The sequence below is a fragment of the Heteronotia binoei genome, chromosome 21 (genome assembly GCF_032191835.1).
Source record: "Heteronotia binoei isolate CCM8104 ecotype False Entrance Well chromosome 21, APGP_CSIRO_Hbin_v1, whole genome shotgun sequence".
In the NCBI taxonomy this organism is placed as follows: Eukaryota; Metazoa; Chordata; class Lepidosauria; order Squamata; family Gekkonidae; genus Heteronotia; species Heteronotia binoei.
The window spans coordinates 91526430-91547387 of NC_083243.1; the positions used below are offsets into that span (position 1 = coordinate 91526430).

The window sequence follows — 20958 nt, forward strand, 5'->3', positions numbered from 1 at the left end:
GAGGTCCATGAAGGGGAGGAGTCTCCTTTCCTTCTTGGGAATGGTAAAATAACGGGAGTAGAAGCTGCTGTCCCTGGAAGTTGCAGGGACTGGCTCTATCACTCCCTTGGTGAGGAGGGATTGTACCTTTTCCAGAAGGACCATAGAGGATGGTGTAGAGATGACCCATGGCAGCTGAGGTAACTGTTCAAACTCACATACCCCTTGGCAATGATGGAAAATACCCATCTGTCTGATGTTATGTTCTCCCAAGCATGGAGATAAGGGGAGAGACAGGTGGCCAAGGGTATTGGTGAAGGAACTGGAGGATTTAGAACTGGTGAGCCGACAGCAAGGAAGTAAAAGATTCCATGTTTGTTCCCAATGGACTGCTGCTGGTTGTCAGAAAAATTCTGCTTTGCGGAATATGGTCTGCTATGGCCTTGGGGATGTCCATGTCAGGAGTGCTCTGGAAAGGAACGACTTTGAGAGTGTCTGAACCATGGCCTAGTGTATGGTTTACCCTTAAATTGTTTGGAGGAGGATGAAACTTTGAGTGTACTAGAAGTCTTGATATTTTTGTCCATCTCCTGCAATGAAGAATCTGTAGTGGCATGGAACAGCCCCACCCTATTGAATGGGAGATCTTTGATGGCTGATTTGGTGTCTTGGTTAAAACTGTTAGAGCGAAGCCAAGAGTGGCATCTGAGAGTGTCAGTTGATGAAAGTCTTTTTGGAACAGTATCTATGTTGTGTTTTGCAGAATTTACTTGTTCTTTGGCTACTACCATGCCTTCTTTCTAGATTTTGAGCACAGTGTTCCATTTGTCTTCTGGCAGACATGGTAAGAGAGGTGACTTGATCCCACAGTGCAAACCGGTAGTGTCCTAGACAGGCTAGGTAAGTTGGTAATCTTTTTTTTTTTAAACAGAACAAAAATTTATTAAACACTCAATACAATCCCCTGAAACAGAGGATAAGTTTCAAACCTTAAAACAAGGCTGTATAAAGGGATGCCAAGAAAATGATCCCTACTTTGAAACCTTTATATTAACCAACTTGGGGGGAAACTACTGAACTGTTGCTGAGAAACCATCTCTCCCTTTAGTTAATATTTGAAGCATAAAACAAATTTAAAGTGTATTAAAGGTTTTAGAAGCACCAGAAGGTATAAGTTTGCAAAGTCCTGAGCTTTATAACCAAGTATATTATGGTCTGAACAACATTACCAAAGATATAAGCAATATTAAAATAACATGCACATATTTGTTAACTAGTCCAAAATAGTGTACTGTAGCACATACACTTACATGACCTAACATTTGTCCAGTCTGATATTGCTGCACTGATATGGAACTATAGAGGTTAGCATAGAGAGAAATGTAAAAAAACAGTAATGGCACAGGTATCTAAGACTAAGGTGGAGTTGAGATGATTAATAATAATAATAATAATAAATTTATTTTTGTATCCCACCCTCCCCCGCCAAAGGCAGGCTCAGGGCGGCTCACAGACATGGAACAACCATGATTTCAGTAAAATACAATCAATAGAATAAGACAAATTAAAATACAATTAAATTACAGTTGTAAATTAGGTTAAAATTAGATAAAACAGCTGTTATGTATTAATAATTAAGGTGCTACAATTCACATATATAAGATGGCTAAAAGTCAATTTAGCTGGGTTCTATCTTGAAAGCGAGCTGAAAGAGTGTGGTTTTGCAAGCCCTGCGGAACTGATTCAGGTCCCGCAGGGCTCGCACAACCTCTGGAAGTTGATTCCACCATCGGGGGGCCATTATTGAGAAGGCTTGCTCCCTCATTGTTTTCAGTCTAGCCTCTCTTGGTCCAGGGATTTTTAAAAGGTTTTGGAAACTGGATCTCAGTGCTCTCTGGGGAACATATGGGGAGAGGCGGTCCCTAAGGTAGGCAGGTCCTCTGCCATATAGGGCTTTAAAGGTAATAACCAGCACCTTATAGCAAACACGATACACAAAAGGCAGCCAGTGCAGCTCCCGCAGCCCAGGCTGCACGTGTTCCCACCGAGGTAGTCCCACTAACAGCCTGGCCGCCGCGTTCTGCACTAACTGCAGTTTTCGCGTTCGGTATAAGGGCAGCCCCATGTAGAGGGCATTACAGTAGTCTAGCCTCGAGGTGACCGTTGTGTGGATCACAGTTGCCAGGTCGCTACACTCCAAGAAGGGAGCCAACTGCCTCGCCCTCCTAAGGTGGAAAAAGGCGGATTTAGCAGTGGCAGCTATCTGGGCTTCCATTGACAAGGAAGACTCCAGTAGCACTCCCAAGCTCTTGACCCTGCGCACTGGTATCAGTGACGCACCGTCAAAGGTCGGTAGGGAGATCTCCCCTCCTGGCCCGTCGCGACCTATGCAAAGGACCTCAGTCTTCGCTGGATTCAGCTTCCGCCCACTCAGCTTGAGCCAGTCAGCCACGGCTTGTAACGCCCGGTCCAGGTTTATAGGGACATCGCCAGTCCGGCCATCAATAGATAGAGCTGGGTGTCATCAGCGTACTGATGACAGCTCAGCCCATACCTCCGGGCAATCTGGGCAAGGGGGCGCATATAGATGTTAAACAACATCAGGGAGAGAACTGCCCCCTGAGGCACCCCACAATTAAGTGGGTGTCTCTGAGACAGCTCCCCTCCAATTGCCACCCTTTGTCCCCGACCTTCAAGGAAGGAGGAGAGCCACTGTAAGGCTAGCCCCCAAATTCCTGCGTCGGCGAGACGGCAGGTCAGCAGCCGACGATCGACCATATCGAACGCAGCCGATAGGTCTAGCAGCAGCAGTACCGCCAAGCCGCCTTGATCCAGATGTCACCGGAGGTCATCCATGAGGGCGACCAAGACTGTCTCCGTCCCATGGCCCGGGTGGAAGCCATACTGGCATGGGTCTAGGGTGGAAGCGTCATCCAGAAAATCCTGTAACTGCAACGCCACAGCCCTCTCAATAATTTTGCCCCAAAAGGGCAAGTTTGAGACCGGTCGGTAATGCGCCAATTCGGCCGGGTCTGATGTAGCCTTTTGCAGAGGGTGGACCACTGCCTCTTTCAGGGGTGTTGGAAAAAAGCCCTCTGAAAGAGATCTATTTATGATGTCCCGTATAGGACATCTTAGCTCCTCCTGGCAAGCCTTAATTAGCCAGGAGGGGCATGGGTCCAGATCGCAAGTTGTGGGTCGTGCAGTGCCAAGAATTCCGTCGACTTCCTCCAAGCTGAGCAGGTCGAAGCAGTCCAGGGTCAAATCAGAAGACACGCATTGGGCCTCGAGTTCACTTACTGTATCTAAATTGGCAGGGTAGTCGCAGCGGAGCGACTGGATCTTGTCTGCAAAAAACTTCGCAAAAGCCTCGCAGCCTATCTCCAACTCCTTAACGTTTGGATTGCCCTGTGGCAATATAGTGAAATTCTGAATTATCCTAAATAATTGAGCTGGGCGCGAATTTGCAGACGCAATCTTAGCCGCAAAGTATATTTTCTTTGCGGTCTTGATTGCCATCTCATAGGCATTACCATTACATTATTAACTTTTTGCATGAGGTACGATGACTAAAAATCCATTGCTTTAAATACCACCAAATAATAATAGTAGGAATGAAAAAAATCCTAGTGTACATGCCAGTATCAATGCATTTACCCAACTGCACCTCAAAAGGGAGAAATACTACTACTACTAATAAAGACACTTATTCTTGTATTTTACAATCTTTTTTGTAAGGAAAAAAAACATGAACTCAATTTGAATAAAACATATTAAAGCTTATAAGGACTTATGTAAACTTTAGTCCATGTATAAGTTTGCTATTTAGTGGTTCTTAACATCTGGTATACTATAACAACAAATAAAATTAAAATTCATGTTGACATACAATTCCCTCATATAATTACTAACATATAAATTTATTTTGACAATCATGTTAAACTACGATTAAACTATGATCAATCATGTTAAACTAGCAGCATTCATACATTATAATCAAAAACACACACACCACACAACACAAACAACTAATACATAGACATCATACTGTTAATTAATTTATAACTATATTACAACTAAGCTGAAATTCATTTTTTGATCTAAGTATTACTTAAAATGAATTAATATTGGGGATTATTATTTATACCTTAACCTCCTATACTTCCACACATCATTCAATCTCCTAAACAACCTAACACTCACTCATGCCATTATTTAGAATTAATATGTGATTAAACGCTCATGCACTCCCTTACAACGTACAAAGTACTTTACCACACTAACAATCACACCAACATACAGCCAAACAGACCATTGAACTCTATGCGTCTATGTTGAACTCTCCTACCCTAAGCAAAACATTAATAGGTTATTTAATATGAAAAAACAAATACCTCTCCATCCATCAAAACGTATTGATCAATACACAAGAACAAAATGAGTCTTAACAGCGAAAATCTTCTTACACATAGGTATACTCTTAAGGGTCGTTAGGTGCTGCCATTTCCATGAGAGTCTTTTCCTCCTCTTGAGTAACTTTCACATTCAGAGCTGCTAGCAGCGCTTTGCCAGTTAGACCGTCTGACGCTTGAAAAATAGATCCATTTTCATATACAATGATGTCAGAGGCGGGGTTTCATCAGAATTTGATTTTATTTTCAAAGAGTTTGCTGCAAACCAAGTTTAGCCAATGACGTTTAGGCAGGGTTTCTGGGGATAAATCAAGCAGCAATAACACACGCTTCCCATCAAAGAAAATCTTCCATCGTCTTGCCTCCCTCATAATGGTGTCTCGTTGTGCTGATGAGATGAGCTGCACTAAGATGTCTCTGGGTCGCCCCCTACGTGCAGACGCCATAGATCCCACTCTGAAAGCATTTATAACTAACATCGCTACGTCTCCATGGGCGGGAAAAGTTTTTTTGAGCCAATTTTTTACAAAAATAAAAGTCGAGGCACTTTCTTCTGCCCCTTCATCAATCCCACGAATTTTAAAATGACATGATCTCCATCTGGCTTCTATTTGATTTATACGTTCTGTTAGGTGTTGTTCTGAGCTTTGAAGTGCCTTCACTTCATCTTGTAAGGTGAAAGCCAACTCCACAGCATTTTCTGCTGTTTTAGACGTTTCCTTGAGCTCCGCTGTTAGAGCATCAAGTTTTATATTGACTGGAGAGAGTAATTTAGACATAGAAGTGGTGAAAAAGTTGCACAGATCTTCTCTCAAATTTAAAAGATCCTGTTTTGTTAAGGGCGCCAAATCAGCCTCTGCATCGGCATTAGTATTACCATTTGAGTTAGGCGGGGGGAACTGATGCCAGGTGCCATATTGGCTTTGTTAGAGTTGCTGGGGCCCAAGCGATGAACTGTTTCTCTTGGTGAAAAAAAAGTCTTACCAACTCTGATGATTTAGCAGCTAACTTGGAAGAAGATCTCAATTTTCTTCTCATACTTTTTTCGCCGTTTGTAAGTGATTGCTTTGCGCTATAGCACGTATTTAGGGGAGAGTTGTTGGAGCCTCTCTAAAACACGTCCGCCATAGTGAAGCGACGCCCCGCTCCCCCAAGTTGGCAATCTTTATTCCCAGGACAGTAGTGGAATAAAATTTTCTTTCAAATGCGTCTAGTTTCCTACCCTCTTTGTAAAGGGGCGAGGAGATGGAGTGTTTGCCCTTTGATGATGAGGGCATACCATAGAATTGCGTTTGGGATGGAAGAATAGAAACTCTGCACCCTTCTCTTGTACTGTTTGTAGCCAGTTTGGTGTAGTGGTTAAGTGTGCGGACTCTTATCTGGGAGAACCGGGTTTGATTCCCCACTCCTCCACTTGCAACTGCTAGAATGGCCTTGGGTCAGCCATAGCTCTGGCAGAGATTGTCCTTGAAAGAGCAGCTGCTGTGAGAGCCCTCTCAGCCCCACCCACCTCACAGGGTGTCTGTTGTGGGGGGAGAAGATACGGGAGATTGTAAGCCGCTCTGAGTCTCTGATTCAGAGAGAAGGGCGGGGTATAAATCTGCAATTCTTCTTCTTCTTCTTCTTCTACCTTATATATATATGAGCCAGCCATTTAAAGGATACATCCGAAGATATTGTCTTGTCCAATGTGCCCTTCACAACATATTTGTGAGTGGGAGAGCAACTGCTGTGGAAACATCTTGTTGCAAATGTCGAAGACTAAGTCATACACCTCTGGTTGTGGTTGGGAGACTGACAAACCCAGGGAGGTGGCCATCCTTTTTATTAGGTCCCTGTAGGACTTCAGGTTCTCAGATGGAGAAATAGGAACATTCTCCATGACTGAAGTCAGAGGTGACAGGTCAGTGGGTGAGTGATCTGATTCACTGTTATCAGAGTTGGCTCCACCCATTCTTCGAGTGTTGTCAATGTCAGATGAGTCAGCATCAGAATGTTGACACCCTTTTTGGCTTGTGCGGATGAGATATCGGAGTGGAGGGTGCTGGATGTTTCAGCTTCAGTTTTGGTGGTGCATCCTGTTTGTGGGATTTGGGTGAGTGTCAGAAGGAGCACCAGTCCCATTCTGTCTGGACTCTCAGTGGTAGCCAAGAAAACGGCGAATGGTGGGGTCTGTAGATGTAGTTGAGCTGCTGATGGTCCGATGAAGGAAGTCCAGGTTGATCATGGTACCAAAAATAATGATCACCCTTGAAGTGATTGTGACAATATGGACTATGGAGTGGTTCTTTAGGATTGTTTTTGCCATGGTCAAAGTTGCTGGTGATCAAAGCCTGACACAGTTAGTACTGAGGAGAGCTTACCCAGCTGGCTGATGCTGATTGGGAAGGGTGTTGGGATTGTTGCATGAGGTCAATCTAATCTATGTCTGAGTACAGAACATGCAATGATTGGATGCTTTGCAATAGTTGAGTCTGTACTGGGGAGTTCACCTGATGCAGTGATGCCAAGATTTTCTTTGGCATTGATGACAGAAGCATCAGATCTGGTAAGCCAACTGCAAGGGCTTGGTGTGTGCAAGCCAGAGAAGCCATGGATGAGCTTGGGGAAGGCTTGCACTTGGAGCAGTGTGACTTGTGCTCTTTAGTCGACTTATGCTCCTTATCCTTCTTTGGCTTTTTTGGTGGGGTAGAAGAGGATGAATTTGGCCCTGACGCCAATTTAGGAGCCGATGCTCTGGTAACAATGATTGATACTGCTGATGATGGTTTTGCTGGGGAGGTCAGGAAAAAGACAGGTTGCTTACCTGTAACTGTAGATCTTCGAGTGGTCATCTGTGCATTCACACTCATGGGATAGTGTGCCTGCGCCGATCCCTGCATCGGTATCTGAAAAGCCCGGGATTTTTTCACGCTCGGCGCCAATGGGCATGCGCAGGCATCCCAATGCGCATGCTCACCGGCGCCAGCGCGGGGATCCCGCCAGTTCCTTCCTGACCGCTGGAAGCTCCTTACTGGAGGGAGACCGTCAGCAGTGGGGAAGGAGGGCGGGTAGTGTGAATGCACAGATGACCACTCGAAGATCTACAGTTACAGGTAAGCAACCTGTCTATCTTCTTCGTGGTCTCTGTGCTTCACACTCATGGGAGACTAGCAAGCAAAGCATACCTGGAGGCGGGAAGACGGTCAACCTGAAGAAACAGCTTGCAGCACCGCAGCTCCCAACCGAGTCCTCTGCTGAGCATGCACGTCCAGAGCGTAGTGCTTCATGAAGGCATGCGGAGAAGACCAGGTAGCCGCCTTGCAGACATCAGAAAGGGACACACCCTTCAGGAATGCCACCGACGTGGCCATCGCCCTTGTGGAGTGTCCACGAACAGGTCCAGGTAAAGGCTTCTTTGCCAACAAATAACAAAGTTTAATCGTCTCAGTAAGCCACTTGGAAAGTCTCTGAGATGAAATCTTGGACCCTAACTTAGGGGCAGAGTAGGAGACAAAAAGCTGATTGTCCTTACGAAAACCCCGTGAACGATTCAAATAAAACAGGAGGGCACGCTTAACATCTAACGCGTGCAACCTACGTTCCTCATCCGAGGAAGGACTAGGGTAAAACGTGGGTAACCAAACTTCTAAGTTAAGGTGGAATTGGGAAACCACCTTGGGGAGAAAAGTGATGTCCGGAGCCAGGGAGACCCCTGATTCCCTAAAGGCAAGGTAGGGGTAGTCACAGCGCATCGCCGTGAGCTCCCCCGCACGACGTGCTGAGGTAATGGCAACCAAAAATGCAGTCTTCCAAGACAAAAGTTGTAAGGAACATGTTGCCATAGGTTCAAAGGGACGACGAGTCAACTTGTCCAGAACCAGAGTCAAGTCCCACAACTGTGGGGGGGATCTAGAAGGGGGGTGAAGGCGAAACAGTCCCTTCATGAACCTCTTGGAATGAGGGTGAGCGAAAACAGAGTAACCCTCTACTGAACCATGGAAAGCAGAGATAGCTGCCAAATAAACCTTGATGGAGGAGAATACCAGCCCCTCATCCACCAAGGATAAAAGAAACTCAAAAATTGCTGAAAGCCCAACAGAGTCAGGCGGCCTAGGAGAGGCAGCCACAAAGTTACTAAATTTCTTCCACTTCCTCTCGTAAGAGGCACAAGTGGAAGGCTTCCTACTGCTTTGGAGGACTTGCTGGACCCTGGTGGAAAAACCTAGTGGTTGATGAACCATGCTGTCAATTTCAGGTGAGGCACGTTGTGGTGGAGTACGTGCCCGCCCTGGGCCGACAACAGGTCCGGATCTGTCGGGAACTGGTAGAAGACCCCCTTCGACTGCTGGAGCAGGATCGAGAACCAGCTCTGACAGGGCCACCAAGGAGTCACCAGGATGCAACGTGGCTTCTCCTGCACTAACTTGTGGACTACCCTTGTCAGCAGAGGCAAGGGTGGGAACATGTAAAGGAACCAGCCCCCCCACTGAAGTAGGAGTCCGTCTCCCATCGAGGCTGGATCCGCACCTCCCCTGGCACAGAACAAGGGACACTTCTTGTTCTTCGCTGTGGCAAAGACATCTAGCTGTGGGTAACCCCAACGCTGGAACACCGGCTCCAGGAACCGCCATTGCAGTTCCCATTCGTGTGGGAAAGCTCCACCCCTGCTGAGAGAGTCCGCCTGTATGTTGAGGACTCCCGGCAGATGTGTTGCCTTCACAAAAACGTCCCACTGGAGGCACTCTGTCCAGAGATCCATTGCCAGCGAGCATAGCCTGCGGGACACTGTCCCCCCCCCTGTCTGTTTATATAACACAGGGCAGTGGTGTTGTCCGTAAGCAGTGCCACAGTCCTCCCTGCTAACAGAGGACGGAAGGAACGAAGGGCAAAGTGAACCACCAGCAGTTCCAGGTAATTGATATGGCACCGACTCAGCTGCGGTGGCCACTGACCCCCCACACATAGATCTTCCAGGTGAGCTCCCCACCCCCACATGGAAGCATCGGTAGCGATAGTCACAGTAGGGGTTGGTAGATGGAAGGGAGCCCCTTGGCAAATGTTGGTCTCCGATCCCCACCATTGCAGAGATTGGAGGGTCCCAGGAGGGATGGAGAACCTCTTTCGAGGCGAGTCTCTGAGGGGACGAAAATGACGTAAGAACCAAAGTTGCAGTCCTCTCATTCGCAGTCTTGCGAAACGTAGCACGCTTGTCGTCGCAGCCATCAGCCCCAGCATCCGCTGGAGCTGCTGAGCTGTGCCCCACTGCCGCCTTTGAAGAAGCTGTACTAGGCTGATGATGTCCCTTGCCCTCTGCAAAGGAAGGAATGCTCGGTGTTGATCTGTGTCCAACAGAGCCCCTATGAATTGAACTGTTCTTGAAGGAGTAAGATGGGATTTCTCCAGGTTGACCTGCAACCCCAGGGTATCGAGAAGACGCAGAGTGATGGCAATGTGCGTTGTTAAACTGTCCTTCGACTTCGCCACAAGAAGCCAGTCGTCGATGTATGGGAAGACAACGACTCCCTGAAGACGAAGATGGGCAGCCACCACACTCATCAGCTTCGTGAACACCCGAGGAGCGGTAGACAGTCCAAACGGCAGGGCCCTGAACTGGAAGTGCCGAGCACCCACTGCAAACCTTAGGAAACGCCTGAACGCAGGGTGAATGCTGACATGAAAGTAGGCATCCTTGAGGTCCAGGGTCGCCATCCAGTCTCCCTGATTGATGAGAGGCAGGATAGTTTGCAGGGTAGCCATTCTGAACTTCTGGTAGAGAATGAATTTGTTCAGACTCCGAAGGTCCATGATAGGCCTCAGGCCCCCGTCCCGTTTGGGGACCAGGAAGTAGCGGGAGTAGAAGCCTCCTGTCCTGGCCTCTGGTGGAATTACCTCTATGGCTTGTTTCTGAAGGAGTTTGTTCACCTCCGCCAGCAGAGGTGGGGAGGGGGGAGTGGTAACTACCACGGACTGGTTTGGGGTCTGAACAAACTCTATTTTGGAGCCCTCTTTTACGATGGACAGAGCCCACCTGTCTGTGGAGATCAACTCCCAGGCAGGCAGGAAAGGGCATAGGTGGATGGAAGAGCCAACAGTGGGAGCGATGACGCGTGCTTGCAGGAAGTCAAACCCCCTGCTTCTGGGGACGAGCCCCCTTAGACTTGTTGGAAGGTTGGGCCCCGTAACGGTTCCTGCCGTTACCAGAGTAGGAGGGTCGTTCAGGCTGTATAGGTCGAGGACGCCATTGCTCGGGGGAGAACCTTTGGTAGGGCTTCTTGGTCCAGGGCTTAGGCCACTGCTTGGATCTGGAAGCCTTGGGAGTAGATTGGACGCCCAAATTTTTAGAAGTCTTGACACTCTTGTCGAACTCTTGCAACGCCGTGTCAGTTGTGGTGCTGAAGAGCCCGTCACCCTCAAAAGGCAGGTCTTCAATGAAGGTTTTTGTATCTTGGTGGAGTGCCGTAGACCTGAGCCAGGAGTGTCGCCGAATGCAGACTGCAGAGGTGAGTTGCTTGGCTGAAGCCTCCACCATATGTTTCGCTGCAGCCAGTTGTTGTCTGGCCACAGCGAGACCTTCTTTCTGGAGCTTGGTTGCAGCAGCCCTCTTATCTTCACTTAGAGAAGAAAGGAACGGGGGAAGTTGTTCCCACACGGCATATTGGTACCTAGCCATGCAGGCGGCATAGTTAGATACCTTGATGCCGAGTGCCCCCGCTGAATAGACCTTGCGGCCCATTCCGTCAATCTTCCTCCCTTCTTTGTCAAGCGGAGAGGAGTGGACCTTCCTGGCCTTTGAGGAAGAGGAGACTACCACCGAGTTAGGCCGTGGGTGGGTGAATAAAAATTCAGCCCCTGTCTCCTGGACTCTGTACATATGGTCCAGCCGTTTGGATGATACAGGAGTCGAGGAAGGCTTACTCCAAGGTTCCTTGACAACTTGAAGGATCACCTTCGTGACCGGCAGGGCGACCGCAGTGGACGTGTTCTTCTGCATGATATCGAACACGTTGTCGTCCACTACGGGTTCTGGCTGGGTCACAGGCAGTCTGAGGGTGGCAGCAATGCGTTTCACTAGGTCCCCATAAGACTTCAGATCCTCCGAAGGCGAAATCGGAAGATCCTCAGCCGTCTGGGAGACCGGTGAAGGTTCTAAGTCTTGGGCTTCATTGTCCGACTCCGATGACGAGGAGTCTTGATGGACGGAGTGCTCCGAGAGAATCGGGGTCGACTCTCGCGGTGGAAGCTGGACCGGCGGTGGTCTTCGTACAGTTTCGACCGGGACTAACTGTCGATCCAGGGGGACTGACACCGACGCCTTCCGGGATCGGTGCGATACCCTCGACATGGAGGAGAATTCCGATGCTCGCTCCCAGTCCTGGCAGTCCTCAGGGTACCAATGACAGGATTCGTAGCGGGAGTAAGGAGGTTGCCACCTGCGTTGCTCCTATGGTGGTATTGGGAAGCGTTGAGGTGCATAGAATTGTTCCGGCTCACGCCTGTCTCGGGGCCTGAACGGGACCGGTGGGACTATCGGTGCCGACGCCTCCACCTCCGAGGTCGATCCGCTGGCCGACCGTCGACGGGACCCGGAAGATGACGAGCGTTGAGTCAGGTCGATCTCCGGTTCCTGCTCCGACGCCGACAGACGCTGCTGAATCACAGGGCTTCGGCGTGGAGAGGCCATGATCTTCTTCGGCGGTTGAGGGATCGCCGATGCCGGTGCGCTGACCAACGGGGAAGGAGTGCAGGGTCGCTTCCGCTTCTCCTTTGATTTCGCCTTCTTAGGAGCTCGGGTCCCCGAGTCCTCTCGGCGCTTCTTAGCGGGCGTATCCACCGAGCCCTCGCGGGAACGTTTTGTGGAGCCACGCTCTTCCGGCAGTTCGGTCAAAGTCAGTGTCGGAGCAGCATCGGCCGATGCAAGCTCCTGTGCTGGGGTGTCGGTCGATTTCGGTACCGAAGACTCCATCTGTCGATGAGGCCGAAGCGCCGATTCCGTTAACGCCGCCGATAATCGATCCACACGATTTTTTCTGGTCTGCTTCGAGAAGCTGAGACAGTGCAAGCAAGTCTCTACTCGGTGCGCTTCTCCCAGGCACAGCAGGCACAGGGAATGGCCGTCCGGAGGGGCGATCTTCTTCCCACAAGCACGGCAGCGCTTGAAAAACCCCCAGCGACTTTCCATAGAAAGAAGCCGCACGCAAAATTACTCAGAGTGGTCTGAGAAAAGCGGGGGAAAGCGAGGGCGAAATACCCCAAGGGGCAGTCCGCCAGACAAACAAAGAACGCTTTTTTTTTTTTTACTAACACTAACTAAACTATCAAACTACTAACTAACTAACTAGGAACAATAAACGGGCTAAGAACGAGAAAAAAGGCAAAGCCAAGAATTCTCACCGACCGGGGAAACAGAAAGGTAAACCTCTCAGCGCAGCAGTCAGAAAGGAACTGGCGGGATCCCCACGCTGGCGCCGGTGAGCATGCGCATTGGGACGCCTGCGCATGCCCATTGGCGCCGAGCGCGAAAAAATCCCGGGCTTTTCAGATACCGATGCGGGGATCGGCGCAGGCGCACTATCCCATGAGTGTGAAGCACAGAGACCACGAAGAAGATCCAAACTTGATGAGGCAGAGCCCTTTGTGGAGGATTTGGTGCCCTTTTTCAGAGGTGTCAGTGCTGATTAAGAAGTGCAGCTTGGAGGTGTGCTGCACTTTTTTTCGGGCTTGTTTACTGAATTTTTGGCAGTGCACGGAAATATTGGTACGCTTCCCCCAAACACAGGAGGCACAGCGAGCGTCCATCCGTGGGAGAGTGTTTATTCCTGCATTGCAGGCAGTGTTTGAAGAACCCCCACATAAGCCAGGAGGCCTTGAGGCAGCTGGGGTGGGGGGTTGGAATGGCAAACCCAGTCCCCTGAGATGACTAATTCACATTGTTGGTTTTATTTTGCAGAATCTGGAGAATGAAGCAAGAAACAAGCAAAGAATGATAAAAAAACAAAGAGAAAAAAGGAGGAAAGAGGTTCACTGACTAGAGAGCGAAGTCCTGTAAATGTGGCAGTCAGAAGAGAATTGGCGGGATCTTGGTGCCCTGCCCTCCGAGTGTGAATGGTGGACTTCCTGGGCATGGTTGGGTGATTGGGCACAAAAATCCCTCTGTTGAAGCTTTAGAGGTACCCACAAAAAATAAAAAAGGCCCAGCAGGGATTCACTTGCATATTAGGCCACAACCCCTGACATCACCATTGAAAATGGAGACAGAGATTCTCTATCTAAGTCGCAGCGGCCCGGGAAGGGTGATCCCTCTACCAGCCTTTGATGGGGCACCATTGATGCCAGTGTCAAGGGTTAAGAACTTGGGAGTGCTTCTGGAGTCCTCCTTGACTATGGAGGCCCAAGTAGCAGCCACTGCCAGAGCTGCTTTTTTTCACCGGTGAACACGGCAGTTGATCCCCTACCTTGAGTGTGGAGACTTAGCAATTGTGATCCATGCCTTGGTCACCTCAAGAATTGATTACTGTAACGCTCTCTACATGGGGCTGCCCTTAACGCAGATTCAGAAGCTGCAGTTGGTGCAGAATGCTGCAGTCAGGCTACTAATAGGGCTTCCCTGTCAGGAGCACATTCAGCCTGTGCTGAGAGTGTTGTACTGGCTGCCTGTTGCATACCAAATCTGTTTCAAGATCCTGGTATTAACCTTCAAAGCCCTATATGGCCTAGGACCTACCTATCTGCGGGACCACCTTGCCCCACATGTTCCCCAGAGAGCACTGCAATCAAGCTCTCAAAATCTTTTGGCTGTTCCTGGGCTAAAAGAGGCTAGGCTTAATTCTATCAGAGCAAGAGCCTTCTCGGTTGCAATCCCAATACTTTGGAACACCCTCCCAGAAGCCATCAGAGCCCTGCAGGATTTATTGCAGTTCCGCAGGGCCTGCAAGACTGAACTGTTTCTCATGGCATATAACTTCTAATGGGAGAGGGCTGCCACCACATCTGGATCTATCACACTTTAGTACTAACTGACTAGGATCTGTGTGTGTGAGAAAGAAAATATTACACGATCCACCTGAAGTAGCACCACTGTCATTTATCTGATTGTTTTATTTTTTATTGATTTAATATTGCTTTTGTTTACTGTCTATTTTATGCTGTTAGCCGTCTTGAGTCTGTATAGAATGGGCAGGATATAAATACAATGTAAATAAACATAAATAAATAGTTCCACACAGGGCTTTTTTTGTAGAAAAAACCCAGCAGGAATTCATTTGCATATTATGCCACGCTCCCTGACACCAAGCCAGTCAGAACTGTGTTCCTGCTCAAAAAAAGCCCTGGAGGTACCGATTGGAGTTGGTGCAGGCACCATAGATCTCAAGGATATGATACACAGAGGCTACAAAGAAGATCTATTATTCAGTATGACAAGAAAATCTGATGCCTGACCTAAGTGGCAATGTCCATATTTTCTTTAAACTACAGAGCATGGCAAATTTAAGAAGGGAACTGACACAAAAGTAGTATTTAGATTTCATTCTGTGAGTGAAACAAAGCCGAATGACTAGAACTGAACATGAGAGATAGTAAATGACAAAAACTAGAAAAATGACAGCGATGGATGATCAATAGCAGCCTCTACCAGAAATATTTGCAGCCCAGATGCAGCCACCAAGTCTCCTTAGTATTAACCACAGAGTGCATGAAATAGGAAGTTAAGACTTCTTTGCTAGAGACTAATATTATATATTGGTGGGAATAAAATGAACAGCTCCTTCTTACACACAGAGAGGAGACAGGAAAAATATCTGCAGATATTAGTAATTAAAAACCCTCCGGTAGGTGTGTCTTACCGGTTCTCCTGCTGCGTGATGGGAATAACGGATGATACCAGGGATGGGATGTTCACCTTTTGCCATGATAGCAGCATAACTGGTGTAGGATGGATGCTTCTAATGTACAATACATAACAACTATGAATACAGTGACAGGAAAACATGATACTAAACAAGCAAAATGAACAGAGGGAACAGGAGTAAAAACAAGTGAAATATACAAATGCAAGATGCATAGGAGTTTAGACGAGCTCAATTAGTTTATATCTCAGGTATTTTCTGCTTTTAATGTTTACTGCTTGTACCTTTCCAGGACAGCAAATACTCAATATAGAACTTTGTGAACTTAGTAAAAATCCAACTTTCCATTGATAATAAATGACTAACTGCATTATGTTTGCAAACATCTGATAATGCTTTTAAAGAGGATTGTTGTAAACATGATGAAAATACTGTATAGAGATGGTTTGGAATGTTGATTTTGGTTGTTTAGTCCATAAAAAAGCAAGTGCTGGAGGGGTTGGGCTATTGTGAAATTATATCCCATGGCTCAGACACTTTGACCTCTAGAAGTGGTCCAAGGTTCAGCTATGGTTTGACAGGACTCAGACTGTCAAAGCTTGGCTCAAACTATGCATTGCTGGTATTCCAATTTGACACACAGAATCACAGAGTTGGAAGGGGCCATTCAGGCCATCTAGTCCAACCCCCTGCTCAATGCAGGATCAGCCTACAGCATCCCTGACAAGTGTATGTTCAGCCACTGCTTAAAGACTGTAAGTGAGGAGGACCTCACTACCTCCCTAGGTAGCTGATTCCACTCTTACTGTAAAAAGGTTTTCCTAATATCCAGCCAGTACCCTACTGCCCTTAATTTAAACCCATTATTGCAAGTCCTATCTTCTCGAGCTAACAGGAACAGCTTCCTGCCCTCCTCTAAGTGACAGCCTTTCAAATGTTTCAAGAGAGCAATCATGTTCCCTCTCAACCTCCTTTTTTCCAGACTGAACATTCCCAAGTCCCTCAGCCTTTTCTCATAGGGCTTGGTCTCCAGAGTCCAGACCTGTGATTATTTGTGTTGTTCTCCTCTGCACCTGCTCCATTCTGTCTACATCCTTCTTGAAGTGAGGCCTCTAGAACTCCACACCGTACTCCAGGTGTGGCCTGACCAATGCAGTGTACAGTAGGACTATGACATCTTGCTATCTGGACATTATGCCACACTTGCTACAGCTAAGATCATATTAGTGTTTTGGTGCTGCATCACACTGGCTGCTCATATTTGATTTATGGCCCACCCATACCCAAAGATCTTGTTCACACATACTGCTACCCAGAAGTGTATCCCCCCTCCAGAATATATGTTCCTCATTTTTGTTACCCAGATGTAGAAATCAGCACTTATCCTTGTTAAATTGGATCTTGTTTACATCTGCCCACTTTTCCAGCATGTTCAAATCTCACTGAATCCTATTTCTGTCTTCTGGTGTGTTTGCTGCTCCTCTCAATTTGGTGTCACCTGCAAATTTATTGAGTACCCCTTCCACACCCTTATCCAGAATATTTATAAAAATATGCACACCTCCCTCCATTCAGATGAAATGCCAAAAAGTTCCCTTTCCACCTAACTATCCTAGAGTCCAGTCCACAGTACTCTAGTTTACCCAACAGACATCATGGGGAACCCTGTCAAAAGCTTTACTGAAATCCACACAGGGTATTTAATTCAGAGCTTCATTCTTCTTACAGACATAGCACGATAGATACCAATGAAACTAATCCAACTCCCACTAATATTTTGTCATGCAACCTGGACTTCATGAAAAAGTTGGGTCCAACTGCGTACCTTTCTACAGCTGCACAGGTAATGCCTCCCTCCCTTTGTCCAGCTTCTCAACTTTCCCACAAAACAAATTCTCAGCATAAAAATGAGAGCCTTGGGAACAATGGTATTAGAAAATAATTATATTATTTTAGAGTTATCACTTTATAGGATGGTTATGTAGGATGGTGGTTAATTTCTGGGGTGGTTTAAACTGCTGTAAATAAAAAATGAAAGGGAAACTGAAAGTTAAAATTATTTGATTAAACATTAAGATAGGCTTTCCTTATTGCCATAGCACTACATTTAAAAAACATAAATGTATGCCTGAAAGGCTAAAGGAAAGTACCTGAGATAGAAACCAATGTGCCTCTTTGGCAAATGACCCCCAACTCACCTTAGCTGCAATGGCTGCAGCAGTTATATGTGAAGAGGAACTATCCTCTGTTGAAGCAACTCCACTATCTTTTTTCTCTTCCTCCTCTTCCTCACACTGTACACCTTTGTCTTCTGTCTGCTTGTGTGGGCTGATGGTTGGAGGAGGAGAAAGAGGTGGTGGTGGTGAAGGTAGATCCTCAAGTTCATCATGCACCTCTTTTACTTTTACAATGGCATCTCGCAAAAGGTCAATGGCATGAGGTAGGGCTGGCAGTATAAACTGAAAGCATTCCTGTGCACAATGAAAAAAATGACAATGAAGACTTACCTATAGGACACAGTAGTTATAGAACAGTTAAACTTACTCAAGGTGTCTAGAGATGTGAATTAGCATGATGATCTTATGTACACTTTATAGACTTTTTGAATATATTAATACTGCAGCTTAACTTTTCTATTCAGCTTTAACATATCCACATCATAGTCCCATACTAGAGCTTTCACTTTATGCAGTTTTGTCCTTGTAGACAAAACTATATTCTGTAGTTTGAAAACAATTCGAATAGAAATTTTAGACAAAGGAACTGTTGCAAAAAGTGTTTATATATACTAGTTAAATATTAACAACTTCATTTGACTATAGAATATAGTACATTGTGTTCAATTTGAAAATATTATTAAAATTAATTTTGTTCCTTTTTCATCTCCTAATAGGAAAGATACTAAGCTTTTCCCATAACAAGTTCAACTTTGTACTCCTTAGTTCACAATGCCTTTTTTGTTTAGGTCTTCTACCCCATTTGCACTTAGAATAATGTGTCCTTATATATCCTAAGATCACATTCTGTCTTTTCAACATACTTTTTCTGCATCTTAAAATGATGTTTAGAATAAAAACAAGAACTTTTGAATGAGCTCCATCCCCCTTGCCGCCCTGTAATATGTTGCCATTATATATTGTCTAGTTGAGAAATAGATCTCCAAGGTTTCATGTAGAGTTTCTTCTCATTCCTACTAGGTTAGGATCTTTTAAGAACTGAAGATGCAGGGGGCTGTACCTGAGATGCTATATATGCAACTGTGGCTCCCTCCTAATGTGTGTGTGGAAACATTATCAGATTGTGACCATAATTATGAAGTAAAATTCACCTGTCAGTTTACTCCTACAGAAGAGTCTTTGGCTTCTACCCAGCATCACAGCACATCTGTCTGAGTTTTCTATTTCTTGGAGGCGGGAGTACTGGAAGAATACTGTAAATTGTCCTTCTTTCTCTCTTGTCAGAATTTGGGGGGGGGGGGGTGTTGCACATAGGCTTAAGTACATCTGAAGTACTGGAGCAGGGACATTCAAAACGTATACCTGTCCATTGATGTTCCCCTTAATGCCTGGGGTTCTTGCAAAGAAAAGCTGGAGTAGGTGGGCTTTCAGGCAGGCCTGATCAAGCAAAACACACCTCCTTTTCTAATGTTTTTAAACATGAGTGCAAGCTCAACACTAACAAAGATCAGTTATGACTTTGTTATGGTTAAGAACTCCTGATTATATATTTACCAAAAACCTATCTATTTAACTTTTCAGGTAGCTAACACCAGATTTTTAAAATGTAATGCAACAATAAAACCAAATCATATACATATATGAAACAAAAGTGAAAGCAGTAGCAGAATTCAGCAGTAGATGACAATGGCAGGAAAAATGATTTCAAATGATCTCCCAACAAAAGCCTGGAACATGGCCTACAAAGACAATCTCAGAAAACAGGCAGGAAGATTTAAATAAGTAAATTTGTCTTTCAGATACTCTGGATTGATTGTGTATTCTTGCTTTATAGGCTGAACACAAACTGGTGGATTACAGAGATTCTAGTTTTAAAAATAAAAATCATACAAGACTGGAGCCAGATTTCTCCTTAGTCAAAACAATGAAGGGTAGGTTCTCAAGAAAAAAACTTAAAAAAAACCATTTAGACACTAACCATAGCCCAATTTATTTACATTAATCAGCTCAATATTTCTACACATGCCATTTACCTATTTAAATTATTTATTTTGCCAACTTAGTTTGGACCCAGTTTAGAATTTCACTGTTTGCTGTCTTCACAGAAAAATTCTGGTCCCCCAAAAATGAGTCAATTTTTTAAAAGTGTTAATTGTGACAATGTCAGGGCAATAGCTAGTTTTTCTGTTCCTTTGCTGCTGCTCTCATATCAGATTCAGTAAGTCATTAGGTAGAATTAAAAAGAAAAGAAAACCCCACCCTTCTTGAACTCTGAAAAATGTCTCCCAATGACCTGGTAACTGAATATGTGAAAAATATGGGATACTTCATGTTAGGTCTTGTGGCACAGAGATCTGCCTCAGTGTTTCCATTATTGAAATACTGTAGCTAGATGATTTTTTCTCTAGAGCCCAATGCTTGCTTACTGAATCTGACCAGTTGAGAGTATCTAGCACAAACTGGTATTGCATGTCATGTGAGTGGCACTGGAAGTCTGATTTTGAAATTTGTTTAGCCTTCCTAAAAACATGAGAGAAATTGATTCACCTTGATTATGTAGTATTTTGTCATCATGCTGTCTGTAGCCAACTGAACCATCTTCCCCTTCAGGACAGGGGCTACAGAAATAAGCACTCTTGATGGTTCAATTAGTTGATGTCCAATCCTTCAATCCTTCCTCCTGTTTCCATACAACATATGCACACCAACATCATAGGGATGTATCTGTGGTTAGACCAAGAGGTATCCTATTAGAAAGCTGCCTGAACTCACAGCATAGTTTGTCCAACAGGAGTGTCTCTTCCCTCCACTCTTTTTGTCTGTCCTAAAGTATCTTTAATAGAACCTATTCTGATTATATCTAAATGTACCAATGCTATTATTTATTCTTGGAGAAGCTCCCTGATCTCCTAAACTGGTAAATATTCTTAATGTTCACTGCACAGCCTGTAGAGAGTAGAGTTTATTTTGTAGTAATCTTTGGTTACCATTTCCTGAAGGGAGATAATGTCACTGAAGACATCTCACACACTATTAGCAGATCTTGAATTCATTTTTGGTTTCCGGAGTCATTGCTAGCATGCATAGATATGTCATAGACTCCATATGCAGTAGACTGAAATACATAGGCTGTTGCTGACTGTTCTATCCTACCTATGGATGAAAACACTTTGGATCTCTGGGAAGACTGAGATGTAGAAGTACCTGTAATCTGAACTTGATTTATTTTTTTTAAGAAATAATCTGTCTGAGAGCTGAATAGTTCTATTCCTTCAAACAGAAGACATTGAACTTTTCTCAGCCAGCAGCCCTGTGAAATGGAACCATGCATGTCTTAGAAAAATACCCTGAAAATACAGTAGTGCCATACTGCCAGCCACATGTCCAACCATATTAATTTCCTCTTTTAGACAATTTTCTATCCACTCATTGAAGAACCTTAGCTGATGGTTGCTTATCACTAGGGTCAAGGCAAATATATATTCTCAAAGAAAAAATTGATATGTGTCAGTAATTGTTTAGAAATTGGGTGTTAGAATTGAAGAATATTTTTCCAAACAATTC

The 20958-nt window shown here is 45.5% G+C and overlaps 1 protein-coding gene across 16 annotated transcripts in view; it reads right to left on the bottom strand.

Annotated features, from left to right (window-relative positions):
• Positions 1–20958, bottom strand: part of LOC132589015 (gephyrin) — a 680040-nt gene that overhangs the window by 213530 nt on the left and 445552 nt on the right. For 8 of the 16 annotated variants that reach the window (XM_060261538.1, XM_060261529.1, XM_060261531.1 and 5 more), the window contains 2 exons: positions 17416–17688; positions 15215–15313 (listed from right to left, as the gene is read on the bottom strand). In XM_060261538.1, the coding sequence (XP_060117521.1) occupies positions 15215–15313; positions 17416–17688 (372 nt within the window). Of the gene's footprint in view, positions 1–15214; positions 15314–17415; positions 17689–19941; positions 20099–20958 lie in introns of those variants that run through there. The other 8 variants (XM_060261532.1, XM_060261537.1, XM_060261534.1 and 5 more) reach the window with 2 other exon arrangements.